The following is a 25,201-nucleotide window of genomic DNA, read 5'->3' as shown; positions in this document are numbered from 1 at the left end:
TATATATATATATATATATATATATATATATATATATATATATATGTATATATATATATACATATAAATATATATGTATTTAGCCCTGCGATGAGGTGGCGACTTCTCCAGGGTGTACACACCTTCCGCCTGATTGTAGTTGAGATAGGCACCAGCGCCCCCCGCGACCCCAAAGGGAATAAGCTGTAGTAAATGGATGGATGGATATATGTATATACATATCTATGTATATACATACATACATATATATATATATATATATATATATATATATATATATATATATATATATATATATATATATATATATATATGTATATACATACATATATATATATGTATATACATACATATATATATATATATATATATATCTATATATATATAGTCGCCCCCTCATTGCAGATATATATATATATATATATATATATATGTATATATATATATATATATATATATATATATATATATATATATATATATATATATATATATATCTGCAATAAGGGGGCGACTTGTCCAGGGTGTACCCGCCTTCCGGCCGATTGTAGCTGAGGTAGGCACAAGCGCCCCCCGCGACCCCAAAGGGAATAAACGGTAGGAAATGGATGGATGGATATATATATATATATATATATATATATATATATATATATATATATATATATATATATATATATGCTGGGACATACATTTGTGATAAAGATGAATTAGTTACCTTAAGATAGATGGAGTAATGCTTCAGCTACAATATAAAAAAAAATTGTCATTGTAAATAGTAAATAGTAAATTACTGGCTAATAATTGCATTACTTTCACAATAACATTCACAGTGATTTACTTTGAAAGAAAATGCTGTGAAATATAAGAGTACTGTAATGCTTACAATATTTTTTTGGAAGGTTACAGTAAACAGTAAATCCAGTGTTTTACTGTGGGGGGGAAAAAAAGTTAAATGCTGTGAAATCCTAGTAGTTTTTTACAATGTAACGGTTAGTTTTATGTATTAATGTATATTACTGAGAGCATTTGTGTACTTGCGGGAAACTGTGAAGTTTACAAGGACTGCAGTGTCATGTTACCAAAGATAGTTATAGTATTCTTAAATTAATCTTTAGTACTTAAAGGTTCAAAGGCAGAGATTTTGAAACTGTGGTATCCGTGACACGATAGTATGCCGGCTCCATTTAATGGTACACCAAATAATCACTTCATTAAATATTCAAACACAGTGTTACCGTTCAAACCGTGTGTAATTTTACCGTGGCCAAAATAATAAATATACTTGTTATAAAAACCTCCACCTCTTTTTAATGCATATTTAGGCCTACAGCGCTACTGTATTTAGATTTTGGTCATTACGGTGGTACTTGAAGAGTCAAGTGTTTTCTAAGGTGGTACTTGGTGAAAAAAGTTCGAGAACCACTGATAATGGGTTCATGGCACTGATAGAGGATGAGCAGGAGTATAAAACATGTAAAGCAGCAAGAAACAAGGTTTAATATGCACAATCATCATCACATGTACAGGACATACGTGATGGTAAGCCGTTTGTTGGTCAGGAAAACATTTAAAAAGCAACAAACAAAAGAGTAAAACAAGCCAAACGAAAACAAAACCACACATTTGAAAGCCTTAGTTGGTAAACAAGCACGCTTTACTTGAGCAGAACAAGTCTCCTCTTCATACGCCACGGTTTATTCCTCAATGTGGCGATCAGTTTCTTTTTCTCCTCTACCTCTTCCTTCAGGGCTGCCATCTCGCCCTCCGACAAAGATTCATCGTCAGAGTCAGAGGAGGAGGAAGAGCTGATGAACGGGAAAAAGCGTCATGTGCCAAATGGCTTTTCCAAGATGCCGCAACGAAAGACAAAGCTCCCATCTCCCAGTAGTCCGCGCTACTTCAACTATGCAAGATTGCATTTTTTTTTCACTTTGTATTTTTTTAAATATATATATTTAATGACAAAATTACATAAATTATGTTATATATTCAGATTTTTTTATTATTATTTACATATAGATCATTTTTGTTTGAGGGCTTGAAATATACCATTTTATTTATCATTTTTTTTAATCATTATGAAATTCAAGTATACAGAAACGTATTTTGGAAAGTAATCAATAAGGTTTTTGAGATGTAAATCATCAATATTTTTTAATGCTGACTTTTTTATTTCACCATTAAATACAAAATGTACATATACACACATACATACATATATATATATATATATATATATATATATATATATATATATAATCAAACTATGTGGCAGTGGCGGAGATATTTATAAACAATCTTGCCTTTTTCAAAAATTGCCTTAAATGAGACTTTTTTGACTTATTTTGCCATAGTTATGTCAGCGGATATCTCCACATATGTTAGAGGTTTACCCAAAAAGCTTTGCGCATGTCTGCCATTTTTATTCAGTTGTAGTCCAAAGTTGTAGTTCCTTATTTTTCTCTATCCACTTGTTGAGGGGCAGACTGTCTCATACATGCACATGCATGCTAAAATCCTTAGCTGTTTCCAATAAAATGTAGCGTATAGTTCTAGCTTATATCTGTAAGTAGACTCGATATGGAAGCGCTAAAATCTACAATATACATATACCATGAATTGATTAACGTGGACCCCGACTTAAACAAGTGTTACCATTTAGTGGTCAATTGTACGGAATATGTACTGAACTGTGCAATCTACTAATGAAAGTTTCAATCAATCAATCAATCAATCAATTAAAACGACATGGCTGACAGAGAGGAGTCACAGGCGAATGGGCCTCGGCCTGGAGGAGGGCTATGGAGAGTAAATAAGAGCGCCCAAAAAACGGTGCATTCTGTTGAGATGATCTGTAAAACTTAATGTATGCACATTTTTTACCAAAGCGTCAGCATTACATGCTACGTCGACCACAGAGAAGTGTTTCAAAAAAAATTTAAATCCGAATCCGACCCTTTTAAATGAACAATTCCCAACTTGGAGTCATTTGGATTTTTTAGCCAGTTCTATATAAAAATATTAAAAAATACATGTGCGTACCTTTTTTTAACCAAGAATGAAGGAGATATTAGCGCCTGGGAAAAAAATAGTAGCACAATTTTGAATTCACATTTTTATCATGTGAACAATTGTGTTTAATTGTTTTATGAACATATACATTTAAAATGTGCTTCTATATTGATAAAATGTTGGTGGCAAACTTTAGTTTGCATGGACTTTATCTGTAGTATGCATAGTTTTAGAGTCTCATTGTCAAAGCACAAAACTGTTGTGTTTTGACATTTCCCTGCCTTCTCTTTTAGGGTGATGTCTGTTTTCTTCAGTTCATTATTCCCCAACGAGGCACACCTGCAACAAATTTCTACCTAGGAGTATTTAAGCTCGTCACTGACAGCTGGGTCCTGCCGGTTATTGTCTCCTGCGCCTCCCACGTGCCTGCGCCTGCTTCACTTCGTCAGTCCTGGTATGTTGTCTATCCTTATTCCTGAAGTCCCTCACCTTTTTGTGTTTGCTTCCTAATAGTGATGGGTTGATGAGGTGTCGTGTAGCGTTTCGACACATTGCAACACTGTATTGATACTGTGTCAATACTGTGTCACTAAATACTGACATCTGCTGGACATTAAAAATCTCTACAGGCAACCTATGGACCGACTCAACTGACACTGATTTTATGACATAGTATATACAATAATATAAACCAAGTCTTTGTATTTCATTTAGGATTATTTCCTATCTTCATTTAAATAAAAATATATTTTTATCTTAAACAATGTGAACATGTGTCGTAACATGGAAATCTAAGAGAAGATGTTGTGAATGAGGATAGTTGTGGACTGGGAATTTTTTACATGCGCTCTGAATACGCACGATTGATTGATTGGTTGAAACTTTTATTAGTAGATTGCACAGTTAAGTCCGTACAATTGACCACTAAATGGTAACACCCGAATAAGTTTTTCAACTTGTTTAAGTCGGGATCTACGTTAATCAATTCATGGGAAAAGGGTAATGGGTTCGAGCTGGATTTGAACCAGTGCCCTAAGGAACTCAGCATGAACAACTACAGTCCTCCACTCTACCAACTGAGCTATCAAAGAGAACGTTTGTTATAGCTTTTTAATGTAACCAATCGGATGGTTGTGTGGGTGGGACAATGCTGGAAACTTTGAGAGAACAGGATGAAACGACAAGGAAATTAACACAAATACCTTTTTTTTTCCTGATATATGATCAAAATGTTTTCACACAGCCGAAATGATCTCCGATGACGATAAACTACAAATGACCAACGACAGAAGTGCGGCGATTCTGTTGACAGGGGCATCTCGCTTTCTTATAAACACAGTTTGGCGCACAGTCGTCAGTGCGACACAGTTCTAAGTATTGATCACGTGACCGAAACAGCTCATGATCGGTCACGTGACTTTCGAAAAGCGGTACGCGCACCGACACAGGGTTTTGCCGGACCCATCACTACTTCCTAGCCTCCCTGAGGTAAAGAGGATTTTGTGTTCGACCTTTTGCTGTGCTCATTGCGCTCTGGCCTTTTCCCCTTCCGACCACTGAGGAACCTGTTTTTGTTTATTCATGGTGTGCACTTCTGCCCCATCGCCTTTTGTTACACTTTTTGGACTTATTAAATTTTCCCTTTTTGTAATCCTACCGCGCCTCTCCTCTCTGCATCCTGGGGTCACCTCCTTGATCAGGTCATAACAAAATCATGGGGATATGGTAACATCTAATAGAATATATACAATAAAGACACAAGCCCAATTTAATTCTAATATTTCAGAATAATTTTCACCAATAGAGAAAATATTGTTGGGAAATGTCAATTTCAACATTATATTTGAAATGTTACAAGTGATAATTTACTTGATGTCTGAGTTAGGTAACAAAATGTAGCCACGGCTCTTTGATAGGAACGGCTCCTTAAGATCTGGCTCTCTTCAGAGTCGTAACTCCCATCTCTAATTTGAACACAACTGTGGCTCTTGTACGAAAGTGTTCGGAGATGGAGCATCACAAGAAGGTTTGCAGAGAACAAGGAATAATTCGAGTAATCTTAAATATATGGCATGATTGGATGCATCACTCAGGCGAGTGAGCTTGAGAAAAGAACGTCAGCAGGTAGAAGTGAGAGAAGCCCTCAGAGAATACTGCACCTGCTCAACTTCCCCTTCTTCTTTTTGTCCTTCTCACCACTTTTTTCCTTCCCTCCTTTTCTTTTCGCATTCCCCTTCTTTTCTTGCTCCTCCTCGTCCTTTTTAGAAACCGTTCTACCTCTTTTTTTCTTCCTTCTTCCGTCTTCTTCGCTCTCATCTTCGCTCTCTTCCCGCACTGCTTTCTTTCTGGAAGCTTTGGAGCCTTTACTTTTTACACTCCTCTTCTCTTCCTCTTCATCTTCCTCGCTGTCTCTGGGTTGAGCTCTTTTCTTTCTTCCTCTCTTCCTCGGTTCCTCATCCTCCTCTTCTTCCTCCTCCTCATCACTGAAGCGCTTGGCCTTACGCTGTGGTTTGGCTCTTCTGTTTTTACTTCTTTTCCTGGCCTCATCTGAAACAAATAAATATATTCGTTATAAACATGCACCTGGGGATAGGTTGATTGGCAACACTAAATTGGTCCTAGAGTCTGAATGTGAGTGTGAATGTTGTCTGTCTATCTGTGTTGGCCCTAGGACTGGGCGAAATATCGATACATACGATATATCGCGGGTTTGTCTCTGTGCAATATAGAAAGTGACTATATCGTGATATTTGAGTATACGTTCTCACGAAGTTGCTTTTAGCTGCAGGCATTACACAACAGGCTCTTCGCACTATTCCTTGTCTCTCTTCCTTGTTTCTTCTTACATACGTCAAATACGTATACGCCCTCGCGGAGCAGAGAGGTAGCAGCATGGGTAACGTTAGCTGTGGTAATACGAGAGAAAGAAGGTGCGAATCTGGTAACAAATGAAGGAAGAATTAATTCCCAAGAAAAACAGCACGGGGTCCATCGTCTGGCGGTGGTTTGGCCTCAAGTGGGAATATGTCTAACAGACAAGTGTGGGGCAAAAGCGTCGCTACAAAAATTTGCATTACTGCTAGTATGTAGCATTATTTGAAAAGTCATTTGCTAGAGAATGAAGAGTGCTTACTACGCATGTCAACATCTCCGTTCAGTGCCACACCCACAAAATGCAGAGGAAACTATTTTGTAAAAAACAGTCAACAGAAAGAGATACCACATAGCGAACAAGGAACACTATTTGATTTCCTATTATGCAGCTCATTTTTATTTGACAGTTATTGAAATATCTTGTGTGACATCATGCACAAAAGTCCAATTTATTTGTTTTAAAGTATGGTAGTGGCGTTCTGTACAAAAAGTGCACTTTAATTTAGTGTTTTGATGCCATATTAGTGACATCATGCACAAAAATGCGCTCATAGCTTGTTTTAAAATGTCTCTGACAATCTTGCACTTTCTGTTTTGAAATGACATGAATGTTTGTGCCACTGCTTAATAACTGTTTAATAAATACAGTTTTGGTCAATTAACTTAGTTGTGATTTCCCTCTCTGCATAAAATTTTAAAATAAGCATATATTAATGCAGAATGAAGAATGTTTTAATGTAGACACATAGAATCATCATACTGATGTGATTATATGCATCAAGTGTTCTTTCAAGGCTAAGGTAAAATATCGAGATATATATCGTGAATCATGACATGGCCTAAAAATATAGAGATATTTAAAAAAGGCCATATCGCCCAGCCCTAGTCAGCCCTGTAACGAGGTGGTGACTTGTCCAAGGTGTACACCGCCGTCTGCCCGAAAGCAGCTGAGATAGGCTTCAGCACCCCCCGCGACCCCAAAAGGGACAAGCGGTAGAAAATGGATGAATTTTATATTTAGATAAAAAACAGCAGGCACACACTACCCAAAGCACAATTCTGCAAGGGGCAAACAAAAAAAGATATTTATTTGATATACAATATTCAATTATTCTACCTTATTTTAATTATTGTGCAGTAATTTGGGGAAATACAGTAACTCATCCATTTTCTACCGCTTATTCCCTTTGGGGTCGCGAGGGGCGCTGGTGCCTATCTCAGCTACAATCGGGCGGAAGGCGGTGTACACCCTGGACAAGTCGCCACCTCATCACAGGGCCAACACAGACAGACAACATTCACACTCACATTCACACACGAGGGCCAATTTAGTGTTGCCAATCAACCTATCCCCAGGTGCATGTCTTTGGAAGTGGGAGGACGCCGGAGTACCCATAGGGAACCCACGCAGTCACAGGGAGAACATGCAAACTCCACACAGAAGGATCCTGAGCCTGGGATTGAACCCAGGACTACTCAGGACCTTCGTATTGTGAGGCAGACGCACTAACCCCTCTTTCACCGAAACATAATGCATTTATTTATTTTAGAGAAAAGAGCAATTCGTATCATTTTCCAAGTAGGATATAGAGACCACACAAATCCACTCTTCATTAGGTCAGGGTTATTAAAACTTAAAGACATTATAGAATTGCATACTCTTTTAGTGATGTTCAAAGCTAGATATAAAGTTCTTCCGAAGGACTTAAAGTTATTTGTGTTCACATCTGAAGATGAGAACCACAGAAGGCCGTATGACTTTAAACATCCAAGAGTGGGAACAAATTTGAAACAAATGTGCTTGTCTGTTGCTGGTGTGAAAGCATGGAAATCTCGATAAAAAGACTTAAAAAGTTGCAAGAATATTTTTGAATTTGAAAAGAGTTGCAAAAAAAGAGAACTGGCATTATAGCAAACTGATTTTTGATTTTGATTGAACGTGTCATTGTGAAAAGGCTTAAACGGAAATTAAAAAGTATATTGGACTAAATTGGCCCTAGTGTGTGAATGTGAGTGTGAATGTTGTCTGTCTATCTGTGTTGGCCCTGCGATGAGGTGGCGACTTGTCCAGGGTGTACCCTGCCTTCCGCCCGATTGTAGCTGAGATAGGCGCCAGCGCCCCCCGCGACCCCGAAAGGGAATAAGCGGTAGAAAATGGATGGATTGGAGTTCAGGTGTAGGTGGAGGGAGCAGTGACAGTCATCTAAAATAATTTGTGTAAAAAAAAAGGGGGGAGGGGGGCAGATAAAAATAAGAATAGTATTCTTCCATCTGCTCCTTTCTGATCATGGAAATGTATAAAACAAAAAAAACAATGAAAGTGTGAATTGTACGTGGCTTTTATATATGCAATTTCATGAAAGGAATAAAAAAAAAATAAAGGAATTGTATTCACAATGCTTCATATTTTCCACATTTTGTTGTATTACAGCCTTATTGCACAATGGAATAAATTCCTTTGTCTACTCAAAATTCTACACCACATGTAGGTAGTAACGCGCTACATTTATTTTGTTACATTTACTTAAGTAACTTTTTAGATAAATTGTACTTGCCAGAATAGATTTAATGTAACATTTACTTTTATTTAAGTATTTGTGAGAAGAAGAAATGCCACTTTTACTCCGTTACATTGAGTTTCATTCTGATCGTTACGTTTATTTATATCATTATCTATAATTATCGATTAGGGCTTGCAAAGAAAAGAAGAAAAAAGAAACCTCCGAAAACAGTTGACTAAAAAAACGATCCATTTGCATGTCTCTTGTGACCCTGATGGCCACAAGAGTCATTTAAACACTTTAAAACATTACAAACAACATCAAAAAGCAGTGGAAAGTTGTACTTGTCTGTTAGATCTGTAGCTTGACAGTTACGAGCGCTAGCTTATTAGCATTTACCATTATTTTCTTCAACTGTATTTACATCTAACAATCACCACAATCACCTCCTAGTGTAAGAGACGCACATTAGAAACAAGAGCATGGAAACTAGACCTTCACATGTCGCTGTGAAAATAATAAACGGAATTATGACAAATCAGACTAATTTTATATACATAGAAATGTACTGACTATAAAAAGTGACATGAAGTAAGACAAGGCAGCGAAAAAATCTTCAATGATTACTTCTAAGCTGGGAAAAATAACATTTATATCATGTGCTGTCATCTGTGTCAGTAGAAATGTTCACATTTCAGCCTATAAGAATTCTACTTCTAACCAGAGAAAACATGTTGAAGTGAATCGGAAATTAATTTATATTTTACACACACACAAACACGTGCACGCACACAAACACCAACTACAATTGTAGTCCAAAAACCATAAAAAATTAACTACTAAATAAATAAGTTACTCAATACTAGAGTAGTTTTTTTCACAAATACTTACTTACTTTAAATCAAGTAAATCAAGTGCTTACAAAGTACAAAGAAGAAGAATTATGAAAAACACTTTCAAACTTATTGAAAATAAGATATTCTTCATCTTAGTATGTTAATAATGACTGAAATAATTAAGGACATGTTAGAAAACTGCTGTGTTAATCACTCATAGATGTCATTTTGCTATTTTGATATTTTGCTGTAAAGAAGGTCAGTGAATAATTGTATATATTGTGGGCGCTCTGAAGTGGAAAAGGGGTAGGATTAAATAAGCTTTGCTTCTTCCTACCCCTTTTCGGACATGATGTATTGTGTATTGCGAAATGATTAATTTAACTGATATATAAAGTTGTATGTATGTCATGTTCGAAATAAACTAAGAAAAGAAAAGAAAAGTAACAATTTTGATGACTACTTTTTACTTCTACTTGAGTCATATTATTCTAAAGTAATGGTAGTCTTACTTGAGTGCAACTTTTGGGTACTCTACCCAGCTCTGTTATACACACAATAAGAAAAGGTTATTTTTTTATTTTGCAAATGTCTTAAAACAAAAACAAAATCACATGTTTATAAGTATTCACAGCCTCTGCTCAATATTTGAATACTTTGTTGCACCTTTGGCAGCAATTACAGCCTCAAGTGTTTTTGAAGAAGTTTGGCACACCTATATTTGGGTAGTTTTGCCCATTCCTCTTTGCAGGACCACTCAAGCTCCACTAGGTGAAGCATTAGTTTTCATCCAGGATCTCTCTGTATATTGCTGCATTCATCTTAGTCTAATCAGGAAGGTGACCAAGAACCTGATGGTCAGAACTACAGCATTCCTCTGAGAGAGGAGAACCTTCCAGAAGGACAACCATCTCTGCAGCAATCCACCAATCAGGTCTGTATGGTATACTGGCAAGAGGTAAGCATTAATTTTGTAAAATGTTTGCCAAAATGCACCTTCAAGACTCTCAGACCATGAGAAACGAAATTCGCTGGTTTGTTGACACAAAAATCGAACTCTTTGGCATGAATGCCAGGCATCATGTTCGGAGGAAACCAGGCATCGCTCATCACCAGGCCAATACCATCCCTACAGTGAAACATAGTGTTGGAACTGGGAGACCAGTCAGGATAGAGGGAAATATGAACGATTCAATGCACAGAGACATCCTTAATGAAACCAATGCTTCCCATTAAACCTGATGGAGCTTCAGAGGTTTTGCATGAAGGAATGGGCGAAACTGCCCAAAGATAAGTGTGCCAAGTTTGTGGCATCGTATTCAAAAAGACTGCCATAGGCAGCAATGAATACTTGTGAAAGAATACTTACGTACGTTAATTTTTTATTTTATTTTTTAATACATTTGCAAAATAATAAAAACTTCACCTTGTCATTATGGTGTATTGTCTGTAGAACTTTGGAACAAAAATTAATGTATTCCACTCTGGAATAAGGTTGTAACATAATAAAATATGGAAAAAGTTAAGTAATGGGAATAATTCCGGATGCACTATATCATATGTGTGCCATATGGGCCATCTCTACTGTCGGGATACCCCCATACTTAGGGACGGCGTGGCGCAGTGGGAAAGTGGCCGTGCGCAACCCGAGGGTCCCTGGTTCAATCCCCACCTAGTACCAACCTCATCACGTCCGTTGTGTCCTGAGCAAGACACTTCACCCTTGCTCCCGATGGATGCTGGTTAGCGCCTTGCATGGCAGCTCCCTCCATCAGTGTGTGAATGTGTGTGTGAATGGGTAAATGTGGAAGTAGTGTCAAAGCGCTTTGAGTACCTTGAAGGTAGAAAAGCGCTATACAAGTACAACCCATACTGCTTCCATGACATGGATAAACCCAAACAGAAGAAGTAGGGTTGGGTGTTATTGATATTAAGTCCGAAACCGGTACCAAATCGGTACATTGGAAACCGTGTCCGAGCTAAAAATCGCTATTTTTAAAATTCTGATCAAAAATGTGTGTTTATTTCAATTAAATTTTGTGACATGCAAGTTGAACAGACTGTTACTTACTTTAATAATGTGAATTCATATATAACTGAGGACTGCTTTTACCGATTTGTAATAAAATCCACAAATGAGCATTACCTTGAATTGATTTACGTTGACCCCGACTTAAACAAGTTGAAAAACTTATTCGGGTGTTACCATTTAGTGGTCAATTGTACGGCATATGTACTGTACTGTGCAATCTACTAATACAAGTTTCAATCAAAATTCAATCAATCAAGCAAAAAAAATGGGCAAGATTTTAAAATTAAAAAAATCTAAAAAAAAATAAAAATAAAATGTAAACAACAAAAAAATTTCATATGATTTGGAAAATTGTGTTAGATGTAAATATAAACGGAATACAATGATGTGCAAATCCCTTTCAACCCATATTCAGTTGAATGCACTACAAAGACAAGATATTTGATGTTCAAACTCGTAAACTTAATTTTTTTTTGTGCAAATAATTAACTTAGAATTTCATGGCTGCAACACGTGCCAAAGTAGTTGGGAAAGGGCATGTTCACCACTGTGTTACATCACCTTTTCTTTTAACAACACTCAAACGTTTGGGAACTGAGAAAACTAATTGAAGCTTTGAAAGTGTAATTCTTTCCTATTTCTGTTTTATGTAGAGCTTCAGTCGTTCAACAGTCCGGGGTCTCCGCTGTCGTATTTTACGCTTCATACTGCGCCACACATTTTCGATGGGAGACAGGTCTGGACTGCATGCGGGCCAGGAAAGTATCTGCACTCTTTTTTTACGAAACCACGCTGTTGTAACACGTGCTGAATGTGGCTTGGCATTGTCTTGCTGAAATAATCAGGGGCGTCCATGAAAAAGACGGCGCTTAGATGGCAGCATATATTGTTCCAAAACCTGTATGGACCTTTCAGCACTAATGGTGCCTTCACAGATGTGTAAGTTACCCATGCCTTGGGCACTAATGTATCAGTTTGAACATCAAATATGTTGTCTTTGTAGCATATTCAACTGAATATGGGTTGAAAAGGATTTGCAAATCATTGTATTCCGTTTATATTTACATCTAACACAATTTCCCAATTCAAATGTAAACGGTGTTTTTACATAAATAATAAATAAATGAATAATTAAATAAGATAGTACAAAATAAGAATTAAGAACTGTTCTGACAGTTCTGTTAAGAATCGTTCACGGAGTTATTAAAAAGTAGAAAGTTGGGAGGGAAACTCTGTACATGTGTTTTGAAACTTTTGTTAACACAAGGTCTTGGCGAAAAGTTAATCCAACACTGGACAGAAATGAAAGGCTTATGGAACGATGCCACGAGAATTTGCACTGTAATCAAAAGTAAAGGCAGTCAATTTAGATGTGTATGAAGACTCACCTTCACTTTCACTGTCTATTACAGCATCCACCTCCATCCCAACTGGAACAAATGCAAAATTAACAAATTAGCAGTAAAATGAAAATAAAAAAACTAAGTATCAAATATAGCAACAAGAAGAAATTATTCTTACCATCTTCAACATCAATGTGTGTGTCATTTCTCTTCTTATGAGGCATTTTCTCTCACTCATTAATGGTTTTATTATTTGTTAGGTGTTCCTCTTCTCCATCCATGAGCAAGGGAGACTAATCCACCTGTGGAGGCAGAAAAACAGGACACATACGCACGTGGGGGACGGGGGTCCGCCTATTTGGACTGCTCCTTGACAACCTTCAGCCACACAAAAGCCGTTCAAAGACGAGCAGGAGAGGTAAAAAAAAACACAATTGAGCGGCACTTAAACAGACAATGATGGTGTCAGTCATGATGATAAACAATCCAGGTAAACCGTCATGACTTGACCTTTGATACATAATTAATAAGGTTGTTGATTTTTGGAAAGGGGACGTGGCTTTGACACAAAATAAATGATGCATTAACTCATCCTCTATTTGACTTGGAAATCATCATTGAAGTTAAATGTAAAGCTAGTGCAGGGTAAAATGTTAACATGGCTGAATTTTTGATATCTTGCATGTGTTCAGTAACCAAACATGATTAGTAGTTCATCCATCCATCCATTTTCTACCGCCTATTCCCTTTTGGGGTCGCGGGGGGCGCTGGCGCCTATCTCAGCTACAATCAGGCGGAAGGCGGGGTACACCCTGAACAAGTCGCCACCTCATCGCAGTGCCAACACAGATAGACAGACAACATTCGCACTCACATTCACACACTAGGGCCAATTTAGTGTTGCCAATCAACCTCTCCCCAGGTGCATGTCTTTGGAGGTGGGAGGAAGCCGGAGTACCCAGAGGGAACCCACGCATTCACGGGGAGAACATGTAAACTCCACACAGAAAGATCCCAAGCCTGGATTTGAACCCAGGACTGCAGGAACTTCGTATTGTGAGGCAGACGCACTAACCCCTCTTCCACCGTGAATCCCATTTAGTCATCTTTAAAAATAGGTTACATGGAGATGCTTAATGTTAAAAGCTCGAACAAGGTGCGTTCAAAGTAGGGCCCGAGGACTCACGATATATATTTTAAAAACAAAAATAAAACATGGCCTCACGTTGTAAGAACGTGGACTATGGTGCAACTTGCTGCGGGGCTTTTGCAGCTTGCTACGAGGGTTGTTTTCCGGGAATGCAAACGGACTAGACCGAACATGGCTTGAAGGTACAGTACAAACCCCGTTTCCTTATGAGTTGGGAAATTGTGTTAGATGTAAATATAAACGGAATACAATGATTTGCAAATCATTTTCAACCCATATTCAGTTGAATATGCTACAAAGACAACATATTTGATGTTCAAACTGATAAACATTTTTTTCTGCAAATGATCATTAACTTTAGAATGTGATGTCAGCAACACGTGACAATGAAGTTGGGAAAGGTGGCAATAAATACCGATAAAGTTGAGAAATGCTCATCAAATACTTATTTGGAACATCCCACTGGTGTGCAGGCTAATTGGGAACAGATGGGTGCCATGATTGGGTATAAAAACAGCTTCCCAAAAAATGCTCAGTCTTTCACAAGAAAGGATGGGGCCAGGTACACCCCTTTGTCCACAACTGCGTGAGCAAATGGTCAAACAGTTTAAGAACAACGTTTCTCAAAGTGCAATTACAAGAAATTTAGGGATTTCAACATCTACGGTCCGTAATATCATCAAAAGGTTCAGAAAATCTGGAGAAATCACTCCACGTAAGCGGCATGGCCGGAAACCAACATTGAATGACCGTGACCTTTGATCCCTCAGTCGGCAGTGTATCAAATATCGACATCAATCTCTAAAGGATATCACCACATGGGCTCAGGATCACTTCAAAAACACTGTCACTAATTACAGTTTGTCGCTACATCTGTAAGTGCAAGTTAAAGCTTTACTATGCAACGCGAAAGCCATTTATCAACAACATCCAGAAACGCGCCGCATTGGAGGCACATAACTTAATGCAGGGAACAAAACTAACAAAAAGGCAGAACTATGAGCATGAAACAAAAACACTTACAGTGACGAGAACTACGGCATGGACCGAACGAACACAAGAGATCCAACATGGGCAGAGCAAGAGATGAATGATGTCATTAGAGTAATGTCACCAGGTCGACTACCTGGCAACTACAGGCTTAAATGATAGTGACATGATTAACAACAGGTGTGTGAGTTCAAACAAATGAGGCAGGTGAAACTAATAGTTGTCATGGAAACTAAAACAAACCAGGGTGCGCAAAAAACAGAACTAATGGTGTCAAAAACCAAACAGAAGATAACTAAACAGAATCCAGACCACGGAACATGACACACATTGGAATAAGGATATTTTGTATTGTCAGTTATAACCAGTGTTTAGCGAATTACTTTAAAAAAGTAATTAATTACAGTTAGTTTCTGATGGAATTATTCTTTAAAAAATGAAATCAATTACTAGTGAAATTCATTGTGTTACTTTTTTTGACTGTCATATGTCACTTTTAAAGAATATAATGTTATGGCTTTCTTGACTTTCCAATAATTTCTACAACTCTTACTTTTTTGTGATGGAGTGATTGGAGCACATACTTGTTGGTCACGAAAAACATTCATGAAGTTTTTTTTTTTTTTTAATGAATGTATTATGAGTCTACTGAAAATATGACCACATCTGCTGGGTCAAAAGTATACATACAACAATGTTAATATTAAATAAATTATTAAATTCATAAAAGAACCAAACGTTTCTAATGTTTTTTGTGACCAACAGGTATGTGCTCCAATCACTCTATCACAAAAAAATAAGACTTGTAGAAATTATTGGAAACTCAAGACAGCCATAAGATTGTCCTCCACAAGTGTATGTAAACTTTTGACCACGACTGTTTTTGGTGCATTCAGTTGAGAGATGTTTCATGAGAGAAGAGTGTGTGAGTGTGTGCTTTCAAAAGACGCTGCCTATCGCCAAGTAAAGTGTGACGTTTGCAAGGACGTGCTCATTGGCTGTTTTAAACTGTAACTAAAAAGAAGTTTTCACTGATAGTTATTGTGGATGAATGTCATTTTATTGAATGTTCATTATTCTCCTGTAGTAGTAGTACTGTGCGCCAGTGTGTATGTGTGCAGTGACTGATGCTCGTACTAGTAAAGAGCAACTTCCTGAAGTAAACTTGCTGGCATTCTAAAGCTGTCTTGTCCGTGACAAAAGTAGCGTGCCAAGTTATTTCAAACGTATCGGCAGCGGTGTTACTGATACCGATACGTTATTATCAAGGACAAGTGGTACAAAATGAATTATTAATCTACTTATTCATTTACTGTTAATATCTGCTTACTTTCTCTTTTAACATGTTCTATCTACACTTCTGTTAAAATGTAATAATCACTTATTCTTCTGTTGTTTGGATACTTTACATTAGTTTTGGATGATACCACAAAATTGGGTATTAATCTGATACCATGTCATTATAGGATCATACATTTGTCATAATATATGGTCCTTGTATGTCCATGGACATACTTCCTGAGTTTATAAACATAATATGAAAAATTTAAAAACGAAAGAAGATTTAGTGTTGCTAAAAAATATCGATGTAATCATAGTAGTATCGACTAGATACGTTCATGTATCATTAGAGTGGATGTTAGGTGCAGATCCACCAATGGTGTTTGTTTACATTGTCAAGCCGGTGAGCTAAGGTGTGTAATAAAGCATGTTTAGCTATCCCTCGTCCTGCAGGGATGATACTTGTAAGAAACATACTTTAATTGTTTTGGAGGTTTTGGATGATTTTAGAACCCTTTATAAGTGGAATAGAGTGACTCCCATTGTACCTCTATTGTTAGCTGACTTTTTCTAACGTTTAATTATGATTTTAGAATGCTAAAACAAAAAAATACATATGTGTGCCAGTGGGGCAAAAAAGTATTTAGTCAGCCACCAATTGTGCAAGTTCTCCCACTTAAAATGATGACAGAGGTATGTAAATTTTGTCATCGGTGCACTTTAACTGTGAGAGACAGAATGTGAAAAAAAAATCTAGGATTTCACCATGCAGGAATTTTAAAGAATTTATTTGTAAATTATGGTGGAAAATAAGTATTTGGTCAACCATTCAAAGCTCTCACTGATGGAAGGAGGTTTTGGCTCAAAATCTCACAATACATGGCCCCATTCATTCTTTCCTTAACACGGATCAATCGTCCTGTCCCCTTAGCAGAAAAACAGCCCCAAAGCATGATGTTTCCACCCCCATGCTTCACAGTAGGTATGGTGTTCTTGGGATGCAACTCAGTATTCTTCTTCCTCCAAACACGACGAGTCGAGTTTATACCAAAAAGTTGTATTTTGGTTTCATCTGACCCCATGACATTCTCCCAATCCTCTGCTGTATCATCCATGTATCCATTTTGGTATAAACTCAACTCGTCGTGTTTGAAGGAAGAAGAATACTGAGTTGCATCCCAAGAACACCATACCTACTGTGAAGCATGGGGGTGGAAACATCATGCTTTGGGGCTGTTTTTCTGCTAAGGGGACAGGACGATTGATCCGTGTTAAGGAAAGAATGAATGAGGCCATGTATCGTGAGATTTTGAGCCAAAACCTCCTTCCATCAGTGAGAGCTTTAAATGGTTGACCAAATATTTATTTTCCACCATAATTTACAAATAAATTCTTTAAAATTCCTACAATGTGAATTCCTGGATTTTTTTTTTCACATTCTGTCTCTCATAGTTGGAGTGTACCTATGATGAAAATTACAGACCTCTGTCATCATTTTAAGTGGGAGAACTTGCACAATCGGTGGCTGACTAAATACTTTTTTTGCCCCACTGTAAGGATTGTGAATGATATACAGAATTCCCCAAAAAAAAAAGTAAAGTTCCACTTTAAAAAAAACAACATAGTGCTGTCATAGAGAGTACCTTTGACTAGATTTTCCTTAAAAACAGCAGAAGGGTCCTGTAACTCTGACAAAATAAAATGACCAAAACCAAATGTCCACTGTAGAGGACGTTGGTTATCCGGCACATACATAATACAACTATAGTGAAGGGAGAAGTCTGCCCACCGGGTCCTTAGTTTGATGGAAACATGTTGAATATCCCTGCTAAAGGCAAAACTGAGGAGTAAATGATGTCTCCCTGTGTTGCAACAACTACGATTTTAGCCCACGGTCAAATGTCAGATGGGTCGTTTTGAATAATGCAAGGTAACTGGAGAAGCTAAGCTGCCCCTCACCTCTACCCCAACAAGCAAGCTGTCATCCTGCAGCTTCTCCTCTGGGCCAAGCATGTCCACGCCATCTAATAGTCCTCCTTGTCTCTGTGAGTTCGCGGCCTTCCTTCTCCATTGCATGTCTCAGGTAATTATTCATGTCTGAGTCATGTTTAAAGGCCTATGGAAACCCACTACTACCGACCACGCAGTGAGATAGTTTATATATCATTGATGAAATATTAACATTTAGTTTAATAAATTGCAATTTTAAATTTCCCGCGAGTTTCTTGTTGAAAACGTCGCCGAATGATGATGCGTACGCGTGAAGTCACATGTTGGAGGGGACATATCAGCGCAGCACCAAACACGGCTAAAAGTCGTCTCTGCTCATGGGGTAATTACACAGTATTTTGGACATCTGTGTTGCTGAATCTTTTGCAATTTGTTCATTTCATAATGGAGACTATAAAGAACAATGCTGTTGTTGGAAAGCTGTGGATTGCAGCTGTCTTTAGCACCGAGAAACAGCCGGTATTTCTTTGTTTGTTGTGAAGCAGAGCGGTCAAGCGAACATGTTTTCTCTACGTCAACCAGCATGTTTTTGGATGGGGAAATTGTGATATATATATCTAACCGGAGACATCATTGGATTATTCGTCGTCCTGTAAAGGCAGTTAAAAAATGCAGCTGTGAGCGTGGCTTCTCTCTGAGACACTGCGTGTTGACCGCAGCCATCCGACCTCGAGGTATGTCTTTACAATCTTTAAACTCTCACTAAAACACTATTAAAACAATAAGCAGATAAGGGATCTTCCAGAATTATCCTAGTAAATGTGTCTAATTACATCTGAAACGCTCACACTGCCGCCGCCCGGAGCCGTCGCTTTTTTTTTTTCTAGTCCTTCACTATCAATATCCTAATTCACAAATCTTTCATCCTCGCTCAAATTAATGGGGGAATTGTCGCTTTCTCGGTCCGAATTGCTCTTACTGCTGGTGGCTCCCATTATAAACAATATGAATGTGTGGAGCCCTGCAACTCGTGACGTCACGCGCACATACTTCCGGTAAAGGCAAGGCTTTTCTATTAGCGACCAAAAGTTGCGAACTTTATTGTCTATGTTCTCTACTAAATCCTTTCAGCAAAAATATGGCAATATCGCGAAATAATCAAGTATGACACATAGAATGGACCTGCTATTCCCGTTTAAATAAGAAAATCTCATTTCAGTAGGCCTTTAAATATGCTGTTTTTCAACCCCAGACATGTTGTGTGCATGTCTAAGTATTTTGTCTAAACGTTTACCAGGGAGTTTGCATATTTACATCATCTTTTTATTTTATCCAGTGTAAGGCAATTAAGACCAGATTCTCATTTGCAACGCTGACTTAGCAAATAAGCAGCATTTACGTGATCGATACTTTGAAGTGTGACGATAAGCTCTCGCTCTCTCTTATTTACCAACAAAAAATTCTGCTATAGATTGCTCTCACCTGTTCACAAATGCTCTTAACGTGCAGTGGTGAATGTGTTGGAACATTCATTTATGTTTTAAGATGGAGAAAATGCAGTAATTTGACAATACTCTAAATAAAATATGTTCATATTTAGAGCATAAAAAAACTGTTTACAACCTTCTAAATACAGTTTTTAAAATTATGAGAGCCCTCCAGTTGTGAAATAAAACCCTTTAATCACCTTTAATTCTCTTTTAATCCAATAGACACAATAATAGAAAAGAATACATCTACTGTACTGACTTTCGGAGCAATGGTATTATCTATTGGCCAATACTACTGTAATATTGATACACTATATTTAGTTCATCTAGGCCAGGTGTCCCCAAACTACAGCCCGGATCCGACCTGCCTGCGTCCAAAATCCGGCCCGTGGGAAGACCCAAGTTTAAAAAAATTTAAAAAATTAAAATAGTTTTTTGAAATTTTATTTATTTTTGTACTATTTTTTTTTAATCTGTCCTTTCTAGTCCATGTTCTCAGGATATTCCTATGGTCTAAAAATGCATTTTTCCATCGATAACGTGACATCCAGTGTGCACTCTTTCAGTCAATTAGTGCGTGTGGAATATATATATATATATATATATATATATATATATATATATATATATATATATATATAATGTATATATATGTATATATATATACCGTAGTTTCTTGAATTGCCGCCGGGGCGCTAATTAATCTAAAACATCATCTCACTTCTGCGCTTACCAAAGGCATGCGGTAAAAGTAAGCATGCGCTAATTATTTTAAAACCTCTTCTCACTCCGGCACTTACGAAAGGCATGCAGTAAAAATTTGAGTGTGATGTAAGCTTGGACCTTAAATCCTACTGCATAGCTCTTAATCTTCTTCCCTTTATGCGATTTCAAATTACCGGTATTGAAATCAGCCTCCTCCATTTTGAAAATGATGACAGGGGAAGTGTCACTCGTGACGTCACAAGTTTGACCAGGCGGTAATACTAAGCATGCGCTGATTATTTTGGGAAGCGAGTTTGACCCGGAAGTAATTCAAGGCAGGTGCATACTATATGCGCTGTGGCAATTCAAAGAGGTACAGTATGTATATATATAATATATATATATATCTCTATACAGCCCGGCCCCTGGCCAAATATTTTTTAACCCAATGCGGCCCCCGAGTCAAAACGTTTGGGAACCCCTGATCTAGGCTTTCATTGATTGAAAACACTTGATTTAGGCCAAAAATACATACAATATGCAAGGAAAAACCAAAACAACCTGCAATAGAATGACGCTGCAAACTTTGAAGCGTGCTGTGGCGACTGTAGTTGGTATTGTAGGGAAAGCAAAGAGGTTAAATACATTATGCCTTAATATCTGCCTTTTTCAAAATGTAAAAATAAACAAGTACATTGTGTGTAAAATGGATATGATTTGAAAGACCAATAAAGGTTTGGTAATGTTTCCAGTTCATTCAAGCAACAACCAGTCCGGTAATTTACAACTCTGAACTGTAAGACACTATTTCAAATATTTTAAAATTAATAAAACGTGTTTTTTATCAGCCTTTTGTTCTAATCATCAGAATAATGGGAAAATTAGGTTCTTGATTTAAATTAGATTTATTGCTATTATTACTACTATTATATGTTTTTATCAGTTTATTATTTAAAGTCGAAGTCAGCAGAACACCATCGGTGTTCTGCTGACTTCGACCATCGGTGTGGATCGGTGGAGGGAATACTTCGAAGACCTCCTCAATCCCACCAACACGTCTTTCTTTGAGGAATCGGTGCCTGGGGAATCTGTAGTGGACTCTCCTATTTCTGGGGCTGAGGTCGCTGAGGTAGTTAAAAAGCTCCTCGGCGGCAAGGCCCCAGGGGTGGACGAGACCCGCCCGGAGTTCCTTAAGGCTCTGGATGCTGTGGGGCTGTCTTGGTTGACAAGACTGCAGCATCGCGTGGACATCGGGGGCGGTACCTCTGGATTGGCAGACCGGGGTGGTGGTCCCTCTCTTTAAGAAGGGGGACCGGAGGGTGTGTTCCAACTATCGTGGGATCACACTCCTCAGCCTTCCCGGTAAGGTTTATTCAGGTGTACTGGAGAGGAGGCTTCGCCGGATAGTCGAACCTCGGATTCAGGAGGAACAGTGTGGTTTTCGTCCTGGTCGTGGAACTGTGGACCAGCTCTATACTCTCGGCAGGGTTCTTGAGGGTGCATGGGAGTTTGCCCAACCAGTCTACATGTGCTTTGTGGACTTGGAGAAGGCATTCGACCGTGTCCCTCGGGAAGTCCTGTGGGGAGTGCTCAGAGAGTATGGGGTATCGGAATGTCTTATTGTGGCAGTCCGCTCCCTGTATGATCAGTGTCAGAGCTTGGTCCGCATTGCTGGCAGTAAGTCGGACACGTTTCCAGTGAGGGTTGGACTCCGCCAAGGCTGTCCTTTTGTCACCGATTCTGTTCATAACTTTTATGGACAGAATTTCTAGGCGCAGCCAAGGCGTTGAGGGGTTCCGGTTTGGTGGCCACGGGATTAGGTCTCTGCTTTTTGCAGATGATGTAGTCCTGATGGCTTCATCTGGCCGGGATCTTCAGCTCTCACTGGATCGGTTCGCAGCCGAGTGTGAAGCGACCGGAATGAGAATCAGCACCTCCAAGTCAGAGTCCATGGTTCTCGCCCGGAAAAGGGTGGAGTGCCATCTCCGGGTTGGGGAGGAGACCCTGCCCCAAGTGGAGGAGTTCAAGTACCTAGGAGTCTTGTTCACGAGTGAGGGAAGAGTGGATCGTGAGATCGACAGGCGGATCGGTGCGACGTCTTCAGTAATGCGGACGTTGTACCGATCCGTTGTGGTGAAGAAGGAGCTGAGCCGGAAGGCAAAGCTCTCAATTTACCGGTCGATCTACGTTCCCATCCTCACCTATGGTCATGAGCTTTGGGTCATGACCGAAAGGATAAGATCACGGGTACAAGCGGCCGAAATGAGTTTCCTCCGCCGGGTGGCGGGGCTCTCCCTTAGAGATAGGGTGAGAAGCTCTGCCATCCGGGAGGAACTCAACGTAAAGCCGCTGCTCCTCCACATCGAGAGGAGCCAGATGAAGTGGTTCGGGCATCTGGTCAGGATGCCACCCGAACGCCTCCCTAGGGATGTGTTTAGGGCACGTCCAGCTGGTAGGAGGCCACGGGGAAGACCCAGGACACGTTGGGAAGACTATGTCTCCCGGCTGGCCTGGGAACGCCTCGGGATCCCCCGGGAAGAGCTAGACGAAGTGGCTGGAGATAGGGAAGTCTGGGCTTCCCTGCTTAGGCTGCTGCCCCCGCGACCCGACCTCGGATAAGCGGAAGATGATGGATGGATGGATGGATATTATTTAAAGTTAATTTGAACATATATTTAAAAATGTATGTTTTGTATTATTGTTTAGATGGATTTGAGCAGATGGATGCCTCAAAGGTGTCTTTTTTTCCTAGGTGCTATGCATTGTTCTGTTATTGTCAATAGTGCTTGTTGTGTGTGCGTGTGTGTGCAGGCTTGCATGTCAGTGTGTGTATCTTTTTTTTTTTAACCGGCGTAAAGTACTTTGTGTTGCAACTTGCCTATGCATTAAAAGTGCTCTATAAACAAAGTCTGAGTGACTAATTAAAGTACATTCTTGAAAAAGTTCAGTAGAAGCTTTGAAGCCCTATTAGTGAACATAGTACTTCATCTTCATTAAAGTCATGGAATAAGATATACCTATTATTGTTGTACAGAGAAAGTTAAGATATCAGATAGGATGCTGTGGTGTGGCTCACTTTTCTGGCACATTCACCAAGCATGGAGGCCGACTAGTGTTGGCATTGGAACCTTGTCTAAATTACCAAGACTGTACTTGTGTATCTAGGTTTCAGCAAATCATGTGATTGACAATCTTTGGCCATGTTGACGGAACTTGTTCTGTCCCGTGGCTCTCAAATAACTTTCTTGCCATGAATTCATAATGAGCTTCAATGCAACAGAATGTAATCAATACTGTGAATTAACAGCACGGGATATTGTCCTTGTGATCTTAAATATTTATTCTTCCTAAGTGCACAAGATGCTCCACAGCAAGCACACCATAATGATAACTAAAAAGGTTTGTTTGACTGACAGGTCAGTGGAAGTATGGATATTTGTCAGGACTACAGAGCAGAACAACCACTCGGACACTGGATCTGACAGTTATCAGATGATACAAGACATCCTTGTAACATGATGAAATTGAAGAACTTCGCTGAAGTAGTTTGGCACGATCACGGGTCAAAGTATGCCAGTCCAATGAGTAAGGAGCCAAAAAAGGACATTGGATAGTTCATCCACAATCCCTATGTGAGACAAGAGCGCATGTCTCTTATATTCCTGTGTTGTAAATAGTAAAAAATTGTTAATACGAGGCGGCTATCAATGCAAGAAATAGTATTCATCTACTACTCCTATAAAGGGCTCTAAAAAAACATTCCAAAAACTGCCAACAACGCCCCATTTACATGCCCCGCTCTGCATATTAAACAAAGCTATAGCGACATTGTTGTTGCCAGCGCTAACAATGAGGAACTACTTTTCTGGCATTGTGACACATCGCCTTTGCTCTTCCAATGACTAGCGAGTAGCCGGTTACTGGCTACTAGTTAGCTTGAGCTGCTACATACATACATACATACATACATACATACATATATCTAGCTATCTATCCATCCATCCATTTTCTACCTCTTATTCCCTTTTGGGGTCGCAGGGGGCTCTGGTGCCTATCTCAGCTACAATCAAGCCGAAGGCATTGTACACCCTGGACAAGTCGCCACCTCATCGCAGGGCCAACACAGATAGACGAACAACATTCACACTCACATTCACACACTAGGGCCAATTTTTGTGTTGCCAATCAACCTATCCCCAGGTGCATGTCTTTGGAAGTGGGAGGAAGCCGGAGTACCCAGAGGGAACCCACGCATTCACGGGGAGAACATACAAACTCCACACAGAAAGATCCCGAGCCTGGGATTGAACCCAAGGGAGATGGGGGGGGGGGTTGAGTTGGGCGGGGTTGGGACCGAGGGGTTTGGTGGTAGCGGGGGGTGTATATTGTAGCATACCGGAAGAGTTAGTGCTGCAAGGGATTCTGGGTATTTGTTCTGTTGTGTTACGGTGTGGATGTTCTCCCGAAATGTGTTTGTCATTCTTGTTTGTTGTGGGTTCACAGTGTGGCGCATATCGGCCACCCTCAGTGTGACCAGAATGGCTGTTGATCAAGTGATTGATTGATTGAATGATTGATTTAAACTTTTATTAGTAGTTTGCACAGTACATTGACCACTAAATGGTAACACCCGAACAAGTTTTTCAACTTGTTTAAGTCGGGGTCCACGTTAATCAATTCATGGTAAAAAATGCTTTGCATTCACTTATGTATGTGTAAAAGCCGCATATATATTATGTGGTCGGGCCGGCACGCTGTTTGTATGGAGGAAAAGTATACGTGAAGACAGTTTGTAGAGGATGCTAAAGGAAGTGCCTTTAAGGCACACCCTCAATATTGTTTTTCGGGTGGAAATCGGGAGAAATTCAGGAGAATGGTTGCCCCGGGAGATTTTCGGGAGGGGCACTGATATTCGAGAGTCAATCGGGAAAATCGGGAGGGTTGGCAAGTAAATTATAGAGAGCCTACTGACCAACTGCATGTCTGTCTGGACTGGAGCCTGCAGTGCCTCACACTGGAAGTCTTAGCAGAGAG

At 39.1% G+C, this 25,201-nt stretch overlaps 1 protein-coding gene across 1 annotated transcript in view; it reads right to left on the bottom strand.

Annotated features, from left to right (window-relative positions):
• tmc2b (transmembrane channel-like 2b) overlaps positions 1–12,882 on the bottom strand; it is a 38,055-nt gene extending 25,173 nt beyond the window's left edge. Inside the window, exons 1-4 of the mRNA XM_061906781.1 lie at positions 12,780–12,882; positions 12,647–12,688; positions 5,175–5,562; positions 1,662–1,808 (exon numbers count right to left, since the gene is read on the bottom strand). Of these exons, the coding sequence (XP_061762765.1) occupies positions 1,662–1,808; positions 5,175–5,562; positions 12,647–12,688; positions 12,780–12,825 (623 nt within the window). The 5' untranslated portion in view covers positions 12,826–12,882. The remainder of the gene's footprint in view (positions 1–1,661; positions 1,809–5,174; positions 5,563–12,646; positions 12,689–12,779) is intronic.
• Between the last annotated feature and the right edge of the window lie 12,319 nt (positions 12,883–25,201).

Source organism: Nerophis ophidion, linkage group LG07 (genome assembly GCF_033978795.1).
Source record: "Nerophis ophidion isolate RoL-2023_Sa linkage group LG07, RoL_Noph_v1.0, whole genome shotgun sequence".
NCBI lineage: Eukaryota > Metazoa > Chordata > Actinopteri > Syngnathiformes > Syngnathidae > Nerophis > Nerophis ophidion.
The sequence above is the reverse complement of the archived record's forward strand: the minus strand, read 5'-3'. Positions and strand labels throughout refer to the sequence as shown.